General features: G+C 51.3%; 1 protein-coding gene across 1 annotated transcript; it reads right to left on the reverse strand.

Moving 5' to 3' along the window:
• Nucleotides 1-54: 54 nt before the first annotated feature.
• NYX (nyctalopin) lies at nt 55-5,376 on the reverse strand (the record flags this gene model as incomplete). The annotated part of the gene is made up of 3 exons (XM_082014111.1): nt 55-1,390; nt 4,828-4,894; nt 5,322-5,376. 3 exons carry the CDS (start codon nt 5,374-5,376, stop codon nt 55-57), a joined length of 1,458 nt encoding a protein of 485 aa, XP_081870237.1.
• Nucleotides 5,377-16,829: the final 11,453 nt, after the last annotated feature.

The following is a 16,829-nucleotide window of genomic DNA, read 5'->3' on the forward strand; positions in this document are numbered from 1 at the left end:
TAGGTACAGGGACTAAACACTTAAGCAAGACCCATGCTCCAGGCAGCCCTTGGCCTATTTGAACTGCAAAACAACCACTGTAAAAAGTGCTGGGAGGTAAAAAGAGGAGGCAGCTTCAATGCTGTCTTCCCCCACGCCAGAAGAAACTCCATCAGTTAGTCCATCCAGCTGTGTGGTGTTACCAAAGACTTCAGTGGTGTTTACCACCTCTTCAGGAAGGCCCATCTGGAGCAGGAGTTTAGAGATAAGGCTGTTGAACTTGCTCTCTGTGGTAGACCAAGGCTCTTCACTTGGGGTTGGGCCTTCGGACGTGACATTTAGCTCCACTGGATCAAGACAGTAACCTTCTGGTGATCTCTCATAGAGCACGTCCATCAGGTCAATCCCGGCTACTGAGGAGGGGGAGGCACAGGGAATATCCCTGACAAGCCTGTAATTCTCCATCCACTCCTTCAGCCACTCGATGCGGCAGTCGCAATCCCAGGGGTTGCGGAAGAGGTACAGCCGCCCCAGGAAGTACACCGGCTGGAAGACAGAAAAGGGCAAGGTTGTGAGGTTGTTGCTGTTCAAGTGCAAGGCGACCAGGCTGGTGAGGTTTTCAAAAGCCCCCTCCTCAATGTAGCTGATCCTGTTGCGGTCCAGGTAGAGGACCTCCAGCTCCCCCAGGTCCCTGAACCAGGTGTTAGAAATATTCCTGAGGAAATTCCCCCCCAGGTTGAGCATTTTCAGGCACCTCAGGCCATCGAAGGAGTTTTCTGGAAGCTCGCTGATCAAGTTGTCATTCAGGTACAGGTACTCCATCTTCTGACAGCCCTGAAAAGCTCGCTCGTGAACAACATTTATTCTGTTGTCCTGCAGATTCAGGTATTTCAGCTTAGTCAGGCCCTGCAGGGAGTTATAGGCTACTGCTTCGATTCTGTTTCTCTCCAGGTAAACGTGGGTCAGGTTCTCCATGCCCCTGATGGCACCTGGGATCCTCCGGAAGTTGTTCTGGAAGCAGAAGAGCTCCTGCAGAGCAGGCAGCTCGATGAAGATCCTGTCCGGGATGTTGAAAAGGTTGCAGTCTGCCAGGTCCAGCCTGACCAGCCGTCTGAGGGCAGTGAAAGTCCGCGTGTGGAGATAGCGAATGTACTCGTTGTGGGCCATCTTCAGCTCGGTCAGGCTGGGCAGACCCTTGAAAGCCCCCGGGGTGATGAAGGAAATATTGTTGTGGTTGAGTGACAGGGATTTGAGAGAAGGCAAGGTCCCAAAGGCCCTCTCGGAGAGGAACTTGATGCTGTTTTTGTCCAGGTTGATAGAAGAGGCTTCGCAGGGGAACTCGCTAGGGATCTGCCCCAGGCCGGCACGATCGCAGAGGACGGAGCAGCTCCGCTCCTGGGTGCACACACAGTTGGCAGGGCAGGACCGCACACAGGCCCACACCGCGTGGACGTGGGGGACCCAAAGGATCACTGTCAGAGGGGAACACAGCAACCCCACGGAGGCATGGGAGGAGAGAATCAGGATGCATCGTTAGCAAACATATTAGTCACAACAGGAAAAAGAAATTACGCTGTCTTCACCTCCCTTCTAGCCAGGCTAATTGCCACCTGCTACTTGTACACTGGTGCTGACCAAGGAGCTCTCGTGAAAGGTTCATAAAAATCTTCTGCTGGGGTTTTTAAAACGCTCTGAGAATCTATGTGTATATATATACATATATGTAAAAATGTCATCTAGAATGTCATCTCTAATTAATTTCTGTCCCCAAGAGGCCTAATCACCTAGACTGAAGTATTTCTTAGTGTCTCTGTGATTGGTCTCTCTGCAAGCTGACGGGGACATAGTTTGGCCAGGAGGCAGGCAGAGAGATGCTCTGAAGGCCAGCAGCTGTGAATGGGTTGCAGTATACCTGGCTGGGGAAGCAGGGTGGGCAGTGTATGCTAGTTTGGCAGTGGGCAGGGGAGATCAGCTAGTTGCCTGGGACACGACAAACTCTTGCTTTTTGCTTCTTTCTTTTCTTTGTTCATTCAACCTAACGTTTTTCCACCAGACCCATAAGCTGGTGCATCACTGCAAGGAGAACCATCAGCCGCTAAGGATGCAGTACAGTGTTTTAAAAACACATTCTTGCTGTGTTTTGGTAGGAAGGCGTGAAGAAAAACAAATTAAGGGATATTGGTCAACTGCTTTCTTCATGATCTCACCATAGATAAGATATTTTACACCTCCAGCACAGTTTTTACTGTTTTGCCAATTCTCAAGACAGTTGCTGTAATGTCTTAACTGTAGATGGGAGCAGTTGCTTTGGCCTTTTATCAGCCTGACATGGGAGGTGTGTGGCTATTGTAGTTTCTTTTCAAGTTAAGCCCATGCAGGTGGATCTACAATGAGGAAGAGAAGGTAAAAGCTCTTGGGGAGAGATCAAAGAAGAATGAAAGGAACAGGAGACATCACTCTCCACGGACATGCATTTTTGTGGGGAAAAAACAGCTAGTCAACCAGACATCTGCAAAATAAAGTCATTAAAGAGGAAGAACTGAAGGCAGAGCTCATTTTGTAATTGCTCTTACAGGTATGTCCTACTTGCCACTCAACAAAATGAGCAGCCACACCAAGTGAACTCTCCAAGTAGTCACTAGCAGGAAATGGTGGTATTGCTACTGACTGGTTTTTCTGCTGCAGTTTATTGGCTCCCACACAAGCACAAGCCTTTTATATTTTTTTCAACAAGACATGAGATACTGTCTTTACCAACAGCCACCTTTAATTACAGCATTGCTGGGATCATGTCGCTGCTGCTGCATGCCTGGTAGCCCCAAGGGCTGAGAGCAGAGGAACGGGCTTTCCCCCACGCTCCTGCTGACTGTCTGGAGAGGGAAGCTACCAGCAGCCAGGCTGCCTCTCCCTGCCTGTTTGCAGCACAGTCATTGCCCACCACAGCTGTATTCCCGATGGACATTTTTATTGACAGACTTGCGAGGGGATATGCCAGGAAGCACAGCTTCAGCAAGCATCGAGCTTTTATCTTTGCAGCCCCTAAGGCTTTAATGTACAGACCAAACTACAGTTCAAACTGCAATTGCTCTGCCCTTTCTCCATCCTTTTTAAAGGCAACATGCACGGTGCTGTACTTACGAGTTGCGCTGCCTGGGGCTTCTTTAAGCAAGAGACTTGCAAAACGAGTTGCGGGGCAGGTTCCCATTGACAAGACATCAACCCAGGAGCTGCCCAGCCTGGTTCTGTTCCAACTAACCCGGTCATTGCATCTAGAAGAGGCATTTAGATAAGCGGAGGGAGCATCACAAGAGGACTTTAGCTGTGGCCTCTTTACCGAAATTCAGGTCCCATCCAGCCTGGCCGTGCTATCATGACCAGAGAATTAGCAAAACAGCATCTCTTCAAGGATAAATGATAGTGAAAGACTCTGAGGTGGAGAGGATTTTAGACAGGTTGTCATTTTCTTTTTCCTGAGCCCTTATCTAGCATCCACAGCTAAAGGAAAGTCCCTTTCAGTGAGGGCCCTGGGTGGACAGCAGGTGAGGAGCCTAAGGACAAGATAGGGGACAATGCGCTGGCCTCAGATTGCTCTTTCTTCATGCAGGCTGAAGGGGCTGCCTCGTTTGCTACCCGTTGCACCAGTCCAGGCTGTTGCTCGCAAACAGCAGCTTTGTTTTTGTTATGCAGTTACATAAACTGAGGGCCAGACAGATTAAGGATTTGCCTGCTCCCAAATGTCTGACTGCAGGTGGCTGTCTGGAAACGACGGATGGAAGTGTTGCTGCTGGAACGAGAGCCTTGCACGGGCTCAGGGTGACATCCAGAGGGGCATATATGCATAGGCTGTCCTATATGCGAGACTGTCCCAAGCAAGTTCAATGTTTAGCTACAGCTACCCCAAGCTCAGTCACATCTCTGGCCTTCAGAGCAGACCCCCCCCAGCAGCTGTGTACACTGTGTGCAGCGTAGGAATTAGCAGGCTGATAACCAAATCCCCTCCTTCCCCTCCCTGCTTGTTCTCTAATCACTTGAGAAAGGAAATGTCTGTACCCAAACCATATCCAGCCTGTTCTTCTTACACACAGGGGGTTTTTTAGTGCCAAATCTGGGTTTTCTGCTAGTGGCATTGCACAGCACACTTAGATCTCTATTTACACAAATAGATCTCTATTTACAAGGGTACCTCTTTGCATTGTGCAGTACATGGAAAACAAACCCTTGAGGACTATCCAACTAGAAAACAACCCCCTGGCAACAGGAGCTCAGAGGAGCCCGTCAGCACTGCAGTCTTTGTGGCAATTCTTCCTCTTTCTCTTGCAAAGGAAGTTGGAAAAAATCCTCCACCCGAACCCCACCAAACCCTCAGGAGAGCTGCTGCTCAGAGCGCAGGAGAACAGGTCTCTGCTGTTGGCCAGATCTCCTCTGACCAACATAGCATGAAACATTCCCACCTCTCCTTCCTTAGTCCTTCCCCTTTCACAAAAAAGGATGTTCTTTGCTTTTTATACCGTGGCAGCAGACAGGGTAGATGCCCCCAACTCACTGACACAGAGGGTGCTCAAATGAGTTGTGTGTTTAAGAAAAAAGGCTGAAATATGGCAGTAAAGTCAAAAATACTAGTGAGATTAAGGAATAAACAAGATTCCACCCAGGCATGATCTCTTTTGCTCTTTTAAATACTATGGTAATTCAGTATTTGAAAGGAAGAATGACAGACCAAAAAAATGTTTGCAGAGTTTTGGGAAGGGTAAATAGACAATGATTGCAGTTAGTGAGTATTTAACCTACACCTTTCCGAAAAAACTGTCTAATCCACTACTGGGTAATGCAGAATAAGAGTATACTCACCATTTAAAATGATGGTAAACATTACCTTGATTATGCACTAGTGGCATTTCAGATCTGGCAAAGCAAACTCAAGGGATCTAAAAGCACACAGGAAGAGCAGAGACAGGTTTCATCCTCTGTCATTTCCCTGCATAATTTTCCCACAATAAGTCCTGTGTTTAGAAAGGAAGATGAAGGAAAAAGCTCCTCTCCCACACGCTTTCAAACTGAAGAAGTCCCCAGCACCTTCCTGGTGAGATTCTTTCTTCCACCACTGACCTTCTCAGGGAAACCTGCAGCTTTGTGCTACTCCTTTTCATGAGCTCATCCGCATCCTTCCCACCAGCCATGCCAAGGGCAGGTTCCTATCATCTGAGGTGGGAAAAGATCACCAACAGTAAGAGACTGGCCATGTCCTCAGGCAATACGTGCTGGTACAGAGGAGCGTAACCAGCCTAGTATCAAACAGCCAAAACTATAACTCCCAACAGAAATCATCTAGATACATCGCTTACCTAGCCGGGAAGTGGCTGTGTCCTCCCTCCTGCTCATGAGGCTGCCATTAGCCATACGAGTCAGTCCCTGAAAAGTTGGCATTTTTTTCTCACAAGCTATCATTTAATGGCAGGAAAATCCTCTGTATCAGAGGAGGATTAGCAGAGATGGAAGAATGTGTCTGTCCTCTAAAGCTCCCAAAGCAAAACAGGGATTGCAGACAAACCAAACTGATGCTTTCTCCCCTCTGCCAACCTACACTCCCTCCCACCGTTAAAAAGAAAACAACCCACAGTCCAGAATTGGAGCGCTGCCATTCAAACAGCATTGCTGAAAGCCATTTCACTCCACTCCCCATTATATAATGGCAGAGGAGGTGGGAGTGGAGGGTGCAGCCTAAATGTGATTATATTTGGGGGCAAGCTCAGGCTTCTGGCTTCCCTTTGTTGAGCTCTCCAAACCGAGACAGCTTGGGACTCTCTTCCCCCATGCACACTTTCCCAGCCCCAGCGTGGCTCACATGCTGCTGACAGGATGCCGATGTGCTTTGCTTTGCCGGGAATTGCTCCTAAAGGACAAGGAGGTGCCAAGAGCACTAGGAGAGGGGTCAGCAAACAGAGGGAGCTTGCGTGGTGTACATGGCCCTGATAATAATGAACTCTGCCCTGCCGATGAGTGTTGTTTTGCTTGTGATGGTGCAGCTGGTGCGTGGAAATCATAAGGACAGGTTCTGTACGTTTCAGTATTCAGGATGTGAATTGATTTTTAAAGCCTTTTCTGACAGAATGATGATGGTTTCTTTGAAGGGGGGGGGCTGAATAAGTGAGTTATCTCATCTCAGCCTCCTATGCCTTAGGTAATTACATTCACCATGTCAGAGAGAAAAATAGCTCTACTCTTTATTTCTAAGTGAATTATTCTGCACTTTTTTCCCAGGAAATGGAATACCTGATGAATTTATGCTTCATACAGCAGGAAAGATTCATCTGGGAACCAGCCTGCTTCTGCTCAGCTCTTCCTGCGAATTAAAGCTCCCAGTTACATTGAGTTTATTTCGTTTTGGCTTTCCCTCAGTCTTAAGGCATCTGTCTGGCACCTCAGGAAATTTGTGTCTTCCAAACAGCGTGTAAGCAGGCTGGTGCTGTGGGGCAGGCTGGAAGGAAAAGAGTGACCCATATAGCACTTATTTTATCTGAAAGATACTTTTCCCCACCACCTTGTTGTACCAACCCCCCAGCTTTGCACTTCTGCAGTTTGCACCATGCTGCTTTGCACAGAGGAAAGAGATTCGCAAAGCCACATACAGGGGTGTTGCAGTCTCCAACATGGAGCTGAAGCTGCTGGAGACCTTCTGGGGACAGAAGTGGCACCAGCTGGGCACTCGCAAGCACTGGGGCAGCTGGTATTTCCTCTGAAGGTCCTGGAATACCAGGAAACCACAACCTGTCTGATTGCAGAACACAGGTCACTGGCCTTTCAGCCATGAAGAAAATCGGGGTGGGAGGAGGGGGAAGCTCTATTCCTGGCTCCATTTTCCCCAACATTTAGCTAAAGGTGTTACCAGAAATCTCGTTTCTCCCCAGGTGCACACATGCTGTAGACAAGGGGTGGAGGCAGTGGGAAAAGAGGGTACGTGGGACTCGGGGACAATTTGGCGTGTGATCAGTTGGCAGCTCCCCAGGGATCAGACCTGCTGCTTAGTTTGCACAGCAATACTAAATCTGCTCATCAGAAACGAGGAGGGGCTGAGCTCCATCAAGGCACCAGGTCTCTGCTGAGACTCTGGGGCTCTCCTGTGCCCCACTGCTCTTCTCCCATGTACACGGTAAGGGAGCGGTGGGGATGGGATATGAAGGACCACTGCACCCCAGAAAGTGCGTTTGTGATCTGCAGAGCTACCTCCCCCAGAGGGGCCGCTGGAGGGACTGGCAAAACACATCCCCTAAGGAGGACCCTGGGAGCCTCTGCTATGTACAACAGGTGAGTGGGGGCGGGTAGGCAAGGGATTTGGGGGCTTGTTAAACTGGGAGCTGTATCCACCTCAGCAGTCACCTTTGGGGTTGGAGGGATGGCAGCAGTAGGAGCCTATTGCAAAATCAGCAGCCATGATCTCATTAGCAATGCTGGCGAAGCAGGCTGCAGCAGAAGCTCCAGGAGGGCTGGCAGGGAATCCCTCTCGGAGAGCTACTGCAACAGGCAGCCTCACCCTAGACTAGCACAGGTATTACTAACTCCCGCTGGAGCTTCTGACAGCAGCTCTGCCATCAGCGTCCCACATAAATAGCTCAGTGGCTGCAGTTGGCCTGGCGATCGAGCCCAGCCCCACTCTGGCCTTTTCTACTTCATCTGGAGGTAGGAATGGCAGAAAACAGCCCATGTCCTGCCCCAGCACCAGCCCTCCCACCTACAGCTGCAGCAGCCACCCTGTGTGGGCACACCTGGAGCTTGTGCCTGGCCAGCAGCAGCAGCTGCGAGGCTTACAGCAGCGTATTTGTGTGCATCATCTATGGGCAGGAGCCTCACGCAACCTCCAGGCCAGAGCACAGAGAAGGTATGAACACCTCAGCATATGCACAGGGGGAAGGTGGAGGTGGGAGACGTCCTGAGGTCACAGTTTCTAGGAAAGTCTCCCGCTGCAGGCAGCCAACTGGTCAGGGAGCATCGCCCTGTGAGGGGCTTCAGCAGAGTGCTGCAGGAGCACCAAGCTCACCACCCAGCGCTCCCGTGAACTTCTGCCAGCTCTTGCAACTCCTGATTCATTCCCTGATAACCCTTGGTCCTGAAAGGGCATGACAGTGTGAGAAAGAGGCCTGGCAAGGAGAAGTTTCTAGGTGTCTTAAGTAGAAAAACTTAAAATACCAGAGGGTACATAAATTTGCATTTATTCTTAAAAGAAACAAACTTGGGCTTTAAACCACACCTCAACATTATTCAGAGTATGACTCATGGCTGGTTACTGCTGAGGGTTGAACACACTGCAGATGCTCAGTGCTGGGAAACTGTTGCGGCTGCCGGGCTGGAGGTAGACCCGCAGAACAGAGTTCTTCCGGCAGACTCAGAAGCTGCAGACCTTGCTACTGCGACTCTGCACTGTTAATTTTTTTTCCACCAAGGGCTCTTCCTCATGACCTGTCCTGCCCTTTTTAAGAAGAAGCCAGAGGTCAACATAGCAGCAGTGGAGCCAAGCCCAGAAAGCAGCAGAGCTATGCTGCCACTGGGAAAAAAAAAAAAACATGTTTTGTTCCACCAAAAGAATTTGGAGAATTCAGCCCTGACCAGAGGAGCCTGCTCCACTCCAGCAGTGTGTGCTGGGAACACAAGCCTTGGCACAGCTTCATGAGCTAGCAGCAAGGACAAGCCCACCTTGCAGGGCAAGCCTATGCAGACTTGATGCAAGATTGCTTCTAACAACCCACTTCTTCATGGCCAGGGGCATTTCATGTGACAGTGGGTTAGGGATGTGAATGTAGCTCCTATCTCTGATACACATTGATATAGTTTAAAATGATCACTGGGGACCACTTCTTGCAGCAGTCCAGCTGCAGGTTAAAATATTCGCTGTATTTTCAAAGGTTGGCTAAAAACACCTGGTGGGACTCATCTCAGCTAAATGAAGGTCTCATCTCACCCACTTTAGCTGCCTACCTGCGGGCCTCAGCAGGGCCCATTTTCACCAACAGAGGATGACAAGACAGCCAAGAGTGTGCAGCTTTGGGGACACCTCCATGCTGTTCGACACCAGCACTGGGTTAGCTGGACCCCAAGCATCGCATGTCTGGGTGTTTCCAGCCAAACATTGCCCTCCTTAGAGCACTGAAGAGGCAGAGTGCTTGCCTAACTCTGGTGGCTGAACATCTTCGCTCCCCTGTTTTTTATCTCTGAGAGCTGCTTGCATTCATGGGACTAGAGCAGGGGGTTGAGGGCCCTGTGCCGCAGAGTGCCCGAGCCCCTCCGCCTGCCCCAGGCTTTGGTTTCCTGAGCTTCTGCAATAGCGGGCGCAGCTCTGCGCATACTTCCCCTCTTCTCACAGCAGCAGCTGTGTCGTACATCTGAGCCTTTCCTGTGCTCATAAGCGCTGGGTTGACCTTTGAAGTAGCTGCCTCAGCGTTTCTTGCCGAGGCTCCTGTTGTCAGCTCTGCCCCACGGGACCCGGGCTGTGTGCAGGGTGGTCACCCAGCCGGCCACGCCGCTGCACGCACAGCTCCGGATGCGGGGGTTTGGGGCAGGGAGGAGGAGACCTCTGCAGCAGGGACTGCTGTGCCTCGAGAGGACGGGATGGGCCAGCGTGGCCGTGCTGGGGGTTGCAACTTCAGCACAGCCCGCGCCACCGCCAGAAATAGCGCTTGGTGCAGCTGCGATGTTCTGCTTACCCGGGAAGCAGAAGCAGCTGAGGAGCCAATCAAGGCTTCAAGGGCAGGGAGTTAAGAGCCTTTCCCTCGCTCAGCGGAGAGGACAGCTTTTCTCCTGCAGGCAGGGGCTTCGCTTCTGTCCGCACTGAGGCACCGGCCCCCATTTGCTCAGGCGTTAAGCTCCAGGGCCCTGAGGGCACAACAGGCATCTTAGGGAAGGGTCTCCCCTGGGGCCACTCCCCACCCCTGCCCAAGGGCCCAGGAGTCCCATTTCATCACAGCCCAGGACCCTCGGTCCCTGCCCAGCCTGGGTGGGGCAGGCTGCACGTTGACGCTGGCCCTCTGCCCCCTGCTGCGGCCCCCTCACGGCCTGCCCACCCTCCCCAGGCTGCGGTGCCATGCCCTCGACCAGCTGCCTTGGGCTGGTCCCACCCCAGCCAGAGAAGACCCACGCTGTCTCAAGAAACCCCTGGGAAGGGACTGTTGCTGTGGTGCCCCCCGTGATGTCCTCCCTGTGTGTCCCCAGCATGGAGGGCTGCCACCAGTGGCAGCACCTCCAGGCTGTCAAAATGGCTCCCTGTCCTTTAGAAATAAACCCATCTCACCCCAAAGACTGACTCTCATCCCTAATTCCCCTCAGCAGCCTCTGGCAAGTGTCAGGGTTTGTTCTGTTGGGCATACATAACACCACCCAAGCTTTGGCCAGCTTCCCCAGCAAGACACGACAGACTGAAGAACAGCCCATCACCTGGTTTTCCGTTCACCATGCTGGCCTGGGTTTGTGTGTGGCACGTTGCAGCCCCGCAGCTGCTTCACACCAACACCAGCGGCCCTGTTTTTCCCTCCCACCCCGAGCCATGTCCCCACCACGGTGGAGGCATGCACGCGCGCTGCCCGGCAGCAGGCTCTGCCGTCGCAAGGTTGGTCCGAGTGGGAACAGCTTCCTGATGGACACCTGCCCATGGGCTGAGAGCACAGGCAGTGCTGGGCATGTCATGATGCCCAAAGCCAGCCCAAGGGCAAAGCAGCCCAGCGGCTGCCTTGCGGCGGGGCTGAGCTGGCTGCAGGCTATCTGCGGGGGTCACTCTGGGGGACTCTTCACCGCCTGGTCCATGGCAGAAAGAAGCAGGGATGAAACAAGGGCCAGCAGCCACACTTGGCAAGAAATAGCCACCTAAAAGCTGCCTACCCACAGGGACGGTAAGGCAGCAAAGCCAATGAAGCAGCAGAAAGAGGGTCAAGGTGGGCACCAGATTTGAAGCCTCAGCCTAGCCACTTCAGGATGGCCGAGCCCTGCCGCAGGAGCGGAGGCCCAGGAGCCCACAGCTGCAGCAGAGGCGTCTCCTGAAAGGGAACAGCACACTCTAGGGTAGGCTCAGACTGAAGCAGATGCTGTGCACAGCAAACCACAGGCTGGTGCGTGTGTCTGTCAGCCCAAACCGCTGCTGACAGCCCAGTTAGACATCACACAGACCCCATACAAAAAGGGGACGCAGAGCCCAGGGAATGGAGTGTAGCTCTGTCAAGGTCAAATCCTCGGGCTGCCTGGTGCGAAGGCAGGACAGAGACCCTCTCCAAGACTGCCCGGGCCACTGGCTTTTACACCAGCTCACAAGGTCTCTCACAGCCCATCCTGCAGATGTGGTTTCATGTCTCACTCCTACTAATCAAACAGTAACATTGCCAGCAAGAAAGGAGCAGCACGGGCTGCTCTGCAGTAAGGGGCTGGGGACTTACCTGGGAAGCAAGTCCCCGCTTCCCATTGCAAAAGGTGCATATGGATGCAATGCTGAAAAACAACGTCATTGGGGTTACCAGCTGACTCCCCACAATACCCAGAGCAGCCTCGGGGAGAGAGAGGGAAGCTGGGCTCAGGTCTGTATTAACTAAAGGTGAAGAGGAACTTGAATATACATCTCCCACATCTGCACTGTGACTCTTGGCTCCTATTACAATTTTTTTTTTTACCTAAAACTGGCCGGCCACTCTCAGACATTTCATTTCAGGGATGAATTGCTGCTGGTGAAGCCTGAACAGGGGCTGCATTGCCCATCTTTCTCTGCAGGGTGTGGGCAGCCCTGCCCTCGCTTCTGCCTTCGAGCAGCCCTCGGCTCAGCATGTTGTGGTATATCACCGCTTTCTCCCGGCATGCAGCCGAGTCGGCAGCTGCTGCCCACACATCTCAGTAGCAGACAGGGAAAGTCAAGGCTGGCAGCGCCCGTACCAGTCAACTTGCCCTCCCTGCTGAAGCTGGTCCAAGGGTGCCAGTGGTATGGGCATGCACAGCCGGGGAGCCCCAGGAGGGTTCGGGCTCGTGCTGCTGGGGAGCTGCTCTGCCCCAGCCCTTTGGCATCTGTGGGGTCATTTCTGTCCTGTGTAATAAACAGGGAGCTGCTTGTCTCTTGCCTAACTCCTCATGCCATGCTTTCCGCAGACTGCTGCCCAAGGCAGTGACTACTTGAAGTTCCTTGTTATCTAATGGGAAGGCTGTGCAGTACACACACATATTGCAGTAAGCTCTGCTTAATTCCCCCTTAGTGGCTAGTGAGTTCATTAATCTTAATAAAGCTGCCTCCAAAGCCATGTATAGGCAATGCACAATGAACTTAAACACAGCGCTACAAATGCTTTCTGAAACAGCCTTTCTGCACTAAACACGTAACAGGCAACACGTTACCCAAGCCAACAGCCCTCCCAAGCCTCGCCAGACATTTTATTTACCTCCTAGCGATTCATTTCTCCCACCTCCATGACAGGATTAGTGCCACCTTCTCCCCACCGTAGAGTGTCAACATACGCTTACCTGTCTCGGCTTAACTTGGGAGCTTCTGTCAGGAGCCTGCTTTGTGGCCAGATCAGATACTCAGGGAGAATGAACCAGAAGCCCTGGGACTCTTGGATCGAAGGCTCCGAGGGGCTACGACTGTACCGCACTGTGATTTTTGCTCTACCCATCATGGTACTTTCCCCTGCCTGACTAATGCTTCTGAACGCCAAGTAACAAGGAGCACTCCATCATGCCAAGCAGCCATAATTACCTGGCAATAGATCTAAAAGGATAATTCTGTTGTCTGTCAAAGATGCTGGCAGATAGGAAGGGAGCCAATCATCAAATCAGGAATAAACTTCGATAACATAATAACCAGCACACTAAACAGGAGGTTAGAGCAGTATACGCTTCCAGATGATGCGGAAGATTTGTTAAATGAACTTATCATGCCTTCCTGAGCATGTAGTGGCAATGCATTCAGTGAATAATCAAGCCTGGATCAGTTAAAGGACTGGGCTTAAAACACTGCAAGAGAACTTAGTAAAAACGTTCATTATGGCAGAGTCCTCCTTCCAGCTAATGTGCATTACAATACAAATAGCCACGTATGCACCTTTCACCCATGCCCCCTCCTAGCAAAAGAAAGGGGCATAAGAAAATCTCCAGGGCTCCCCACAGCTGCGTGAGTGAAGTATAATGCACCTGAACAGCACATGTGTTGGACCACTAAGAAAGGATGTGCCATGGGTAAAAGACAAAGAAACTCAGGGAGCCCAAACATGGAGCACATGAAACATTGGTGAGACACCCAGCATCGGTCCAGGGTGCACAGGAGGGGAAAGAGAGCAGTCACTGGAGCTGGGAGCTGCCCTGGGACCAGCTGGCTCAGCCGGCACAGCCGTCTGCCACGCTGCTTTCTCCAAGCCTCCACTGCGTTCATTTGCAAGGGGTTTAGATTCTCCAGCTACAGTAATGCAGCTACTCAAAACATCCACCACCTGATGTATGCAGAGTTTTTGCATGAGTCTAGGAGGATTAAAGCTAGCAGAGCTTGGGGGAGGGAGGGGAGCAGCCACCGCAGTAGATAAGCACACATGTATGCCCACATACTCTGCTTCCCACTCATTCCCTGCCTGTGATTTTATGGGCTGCTGACACCTCCTCCACGCCAACCCTGAGCGTAGCATAAAAAAGCCCCCGTGGCTGTGTTACGGTCAAACACAGCAAATCCCCCACATTGGGGTACATTTATGGATCGCAGAATTACAGCACTTCTGCTCATGCAAAAGGCTTTGTTTCCTGCCAGCTGCAGATGACCACGGTACCTGAGGGAGAAAGAGCGCAACAGCTTTTTTTGAGACATCAAATCGATAACAACAGAAGAAATAGCTCCTCTGCAGCAGGGTGAATACTACGCTTTCGGATAGGATCGGCGCTGAGTCCCAAGCCCAGCAACTGGTAACGTGAAGAAAAAGCTGTAGCCTGCAAATCCCTTAACCATTCCTAGGTTGCATCAAGGGATGCTTGTGCAGGTTGTGTCGGGTTTGCAGGAGCCTGCAGAAGGGTGGGGAAAACCCTCTTTGCACTTGTCAGAAAAGTCCCGCTACAACAGCTTGCACTTTAGCAACAAGTGTGTTGCAACAAGTTGTTCGAGCTACCGAGCCCAATTTGAGTTATAACAGAGAGTGAGGAACATCTGCTCTGCGTGTACAGTGGGAAACAGAAAATAAATGAGGAGGTAAACACCATGCCTTACGAGGCAGGGGGAGGGAGACGCTGCAGAAGCGCATTGATCAAGCTGGGCTGTGAGAAATGTGCAGGAGGGCTAGACGTTCAGCATTAAAAATAAATCACACCAGGGCTCTGCAACACACTGCAGCCCTCAAAAAACCTGTTTTCTAGCCAAAATTTCTCACTATGGTTATTATTTCCCTTTGATTTAGGCAGCACTTTCACACTTCTCCTCTAAGACTTACCATGTTGTGCTGAGGACACACTTTTGGCACATGAGGGTGTGGGATGGGGAAGGGGCAGCCTGCCCAGCCATGCAGGGCTGCTCTTCCCTTCACCCTGGTGCCTGGCAGTGACTCCAGGGCATCAAAACACATCCTCTCCCTCCTTGGCGCTCACTAAGCATTTGCAGCAGCCGCTCAGGCTCACTGGGTGACAGCCTGTCTATCATCTCTCTCTCCTACCAGAGCAATGAGCTCACCAGCGTAACAGAAATGCTTGCCTTGCTCTTAAACGGGATAGGGAAACTTCACTGCTTGGGGCTGCCACTATGATTTTTAGTGGTGCAATTTAAAAATTCCAAAACAAAGAGCAGACTGTGGAAGCGATGAATGAAAGCACCAAGCCAGGACACAGTCTATTATTTTGGGTAGATGATCGGTAGGTGCCTTTGACAGAGCATCCCATTGGGTCTGAGGGACTCTACCAGTACTACAAATTGGCTGCATGTTGGCCAAGGGTCTCCAGCTGAGAGGCTACGGCATCAGGCCTCGTCTCAGCGTGCGGGAAAGATGAGCACATATAAGTCTTTCCCCACTCAAGATGCAGTAGCATCGGCAGGGGAACAGGATGGGCAGCCAGGGCAATAACAGAGTACAGCAAGGTTGGTTCGTGAAAGCAAAGCCCAGATCCGAAAACACCTTGTCTGAGACCCGCCCTGCAGCATTTGGCGCTGAGCCAGATAGTAACACCTGCATTTAGGTGGCTCCGTTCACACTTGAGAGACCTAAAAAGGATTAGGTGTCAGGCAGGGGATGTCAGCAACACAGATGCTGAAATACGCTTGATGCTCTGGGCCTGAATAATGTTTGGTCCACCACCGAACAGAAGTGCTTTGGGAGTCTTTAGGTTTAGGCAGCAACAGAGGGAGATCTAAACACTTTATTTAAGCATCAAACATGCCAACCTTTCCAGAAAAGTCAGCTGGGTGTTTGCCTTTCCTCCCTCATGCCTGTGCGTGACCAACCAGCCCAGTCCAAATAGACTCCATCAGGTGTCGCTGGGGCATTGCGCACCGACCTCGCACTCCTCCACCTTATTTCTCCTGCAGAGTCCAGCCCCGAGGCCACTCGCCAGGAGGGCAGTCTCTCCAGCAAGCACTCCAACCTCCGTCCCAGGCGAGGCTGAAGAGAGCATTTGCCACCACTCCCCTGGGAGCGCGCAGGGACAAACTGTGCTCCGTGGCACGCAGCCATAGCTAACACGAGCAACATCACCCGAGGGCTGTACAACCGGCAGGTTTCTGAGCGCTCGCCTGACAAGTGGCAGAGCCAAGCTCTCTGCTTTCCACCATATGGGGAGAGCCAAATCCACAGCACTCTGTCCCCTAAAGAAGTGCTATACCAACAGAAGTGACGGGGCTAGCACGGATCAAAAGGGGACTATCCCCCCCTCCTGTCGAAACCATGACACTGTGCAGCAAAATTAATAAATAACACCAGCAGGCTTCTGCCTGGCAGAAACATACTGAAAGCAGAGATCGGGACTTGCAAACACATCCGGGGGGTGGCAGGGGGGAAGCATTGCCTTCTGTTTCCTGGACAGCTTCTGCATTTTGCATTGAACCAATCTGTAGATAAAATGCAGAACCAGCCTCAGGAGCAGAGACCAGACCCCCAAGAAAATTCCCGCCTGCTGCCGCCCCTCTCGAGGACACTATGCCCCTGGCCCCGTGCCTGACAAACAATCACACAGATAAAAAATACAACACCCAGAGACTTTGGGCACCAGCAGAGCAGAAGCTGCAAAAGTCAAAATTTTTACACTGTAATTGAAGTTGGGGTGTTTTAATTTTTTTTGTCTTTCACCTCTCCTAGGCACATGGGAAGTCCACAGCAGAGATGGGGAGGGAACCACCTCTCCAGGAGACCCCTTTGGCATTATCAGACCCCTGCCTTGACCACGAGTCAGCCTGTCATCCCATATGTAAAATGGGAAATTATGGCAAGATTAACAGAAACCCAAATCAAAAGACTTAAGTGTCTGCTTTTGAACAAATCTGACATAAGGCAAGAACGCTTAACCGGGTCCTACAAGAGCACTAATTATCAAATGGAAAATTAACAGGTAATTCATCTCTAATGTGAGCTAATCATTTCTAGGGGAGGAATTAATTAAATGAGGGAATTGAATCACCAAGAATTTGCGGAGTGACCAGTTCTGATGGGATTCAGTTAATGAGCGATCTGATAATCATGTCAGCTTCATTTTCTTCTCCTCTGGACAGGAGAGACAGCGAGCAGGAGGTTAGCGCAGTGCCTCCCACTCTCAGGCTGCAGCCTGAAATGACTGCACCTTACTCAGCCTCAGCCTTTTTTCTTGACAAAATTTGAGCAAATGAAAAGCAAAAGTTACAAGTAGACTACTGGCAAAACGCAGTTGTTGGTTAAAAAAACGAA

This window comes from Phaethon aethereus, assembly GCF_964289735.1.
Source record: "Phaethon aethereus genome assembly, chromosome: 1".
Lineage (NCBI taxonomy): Eukaryota > Metazoa > Chordata > Aves > Phaethontiformes > Phaethontidae > Phaethon > Phaethon aethereus.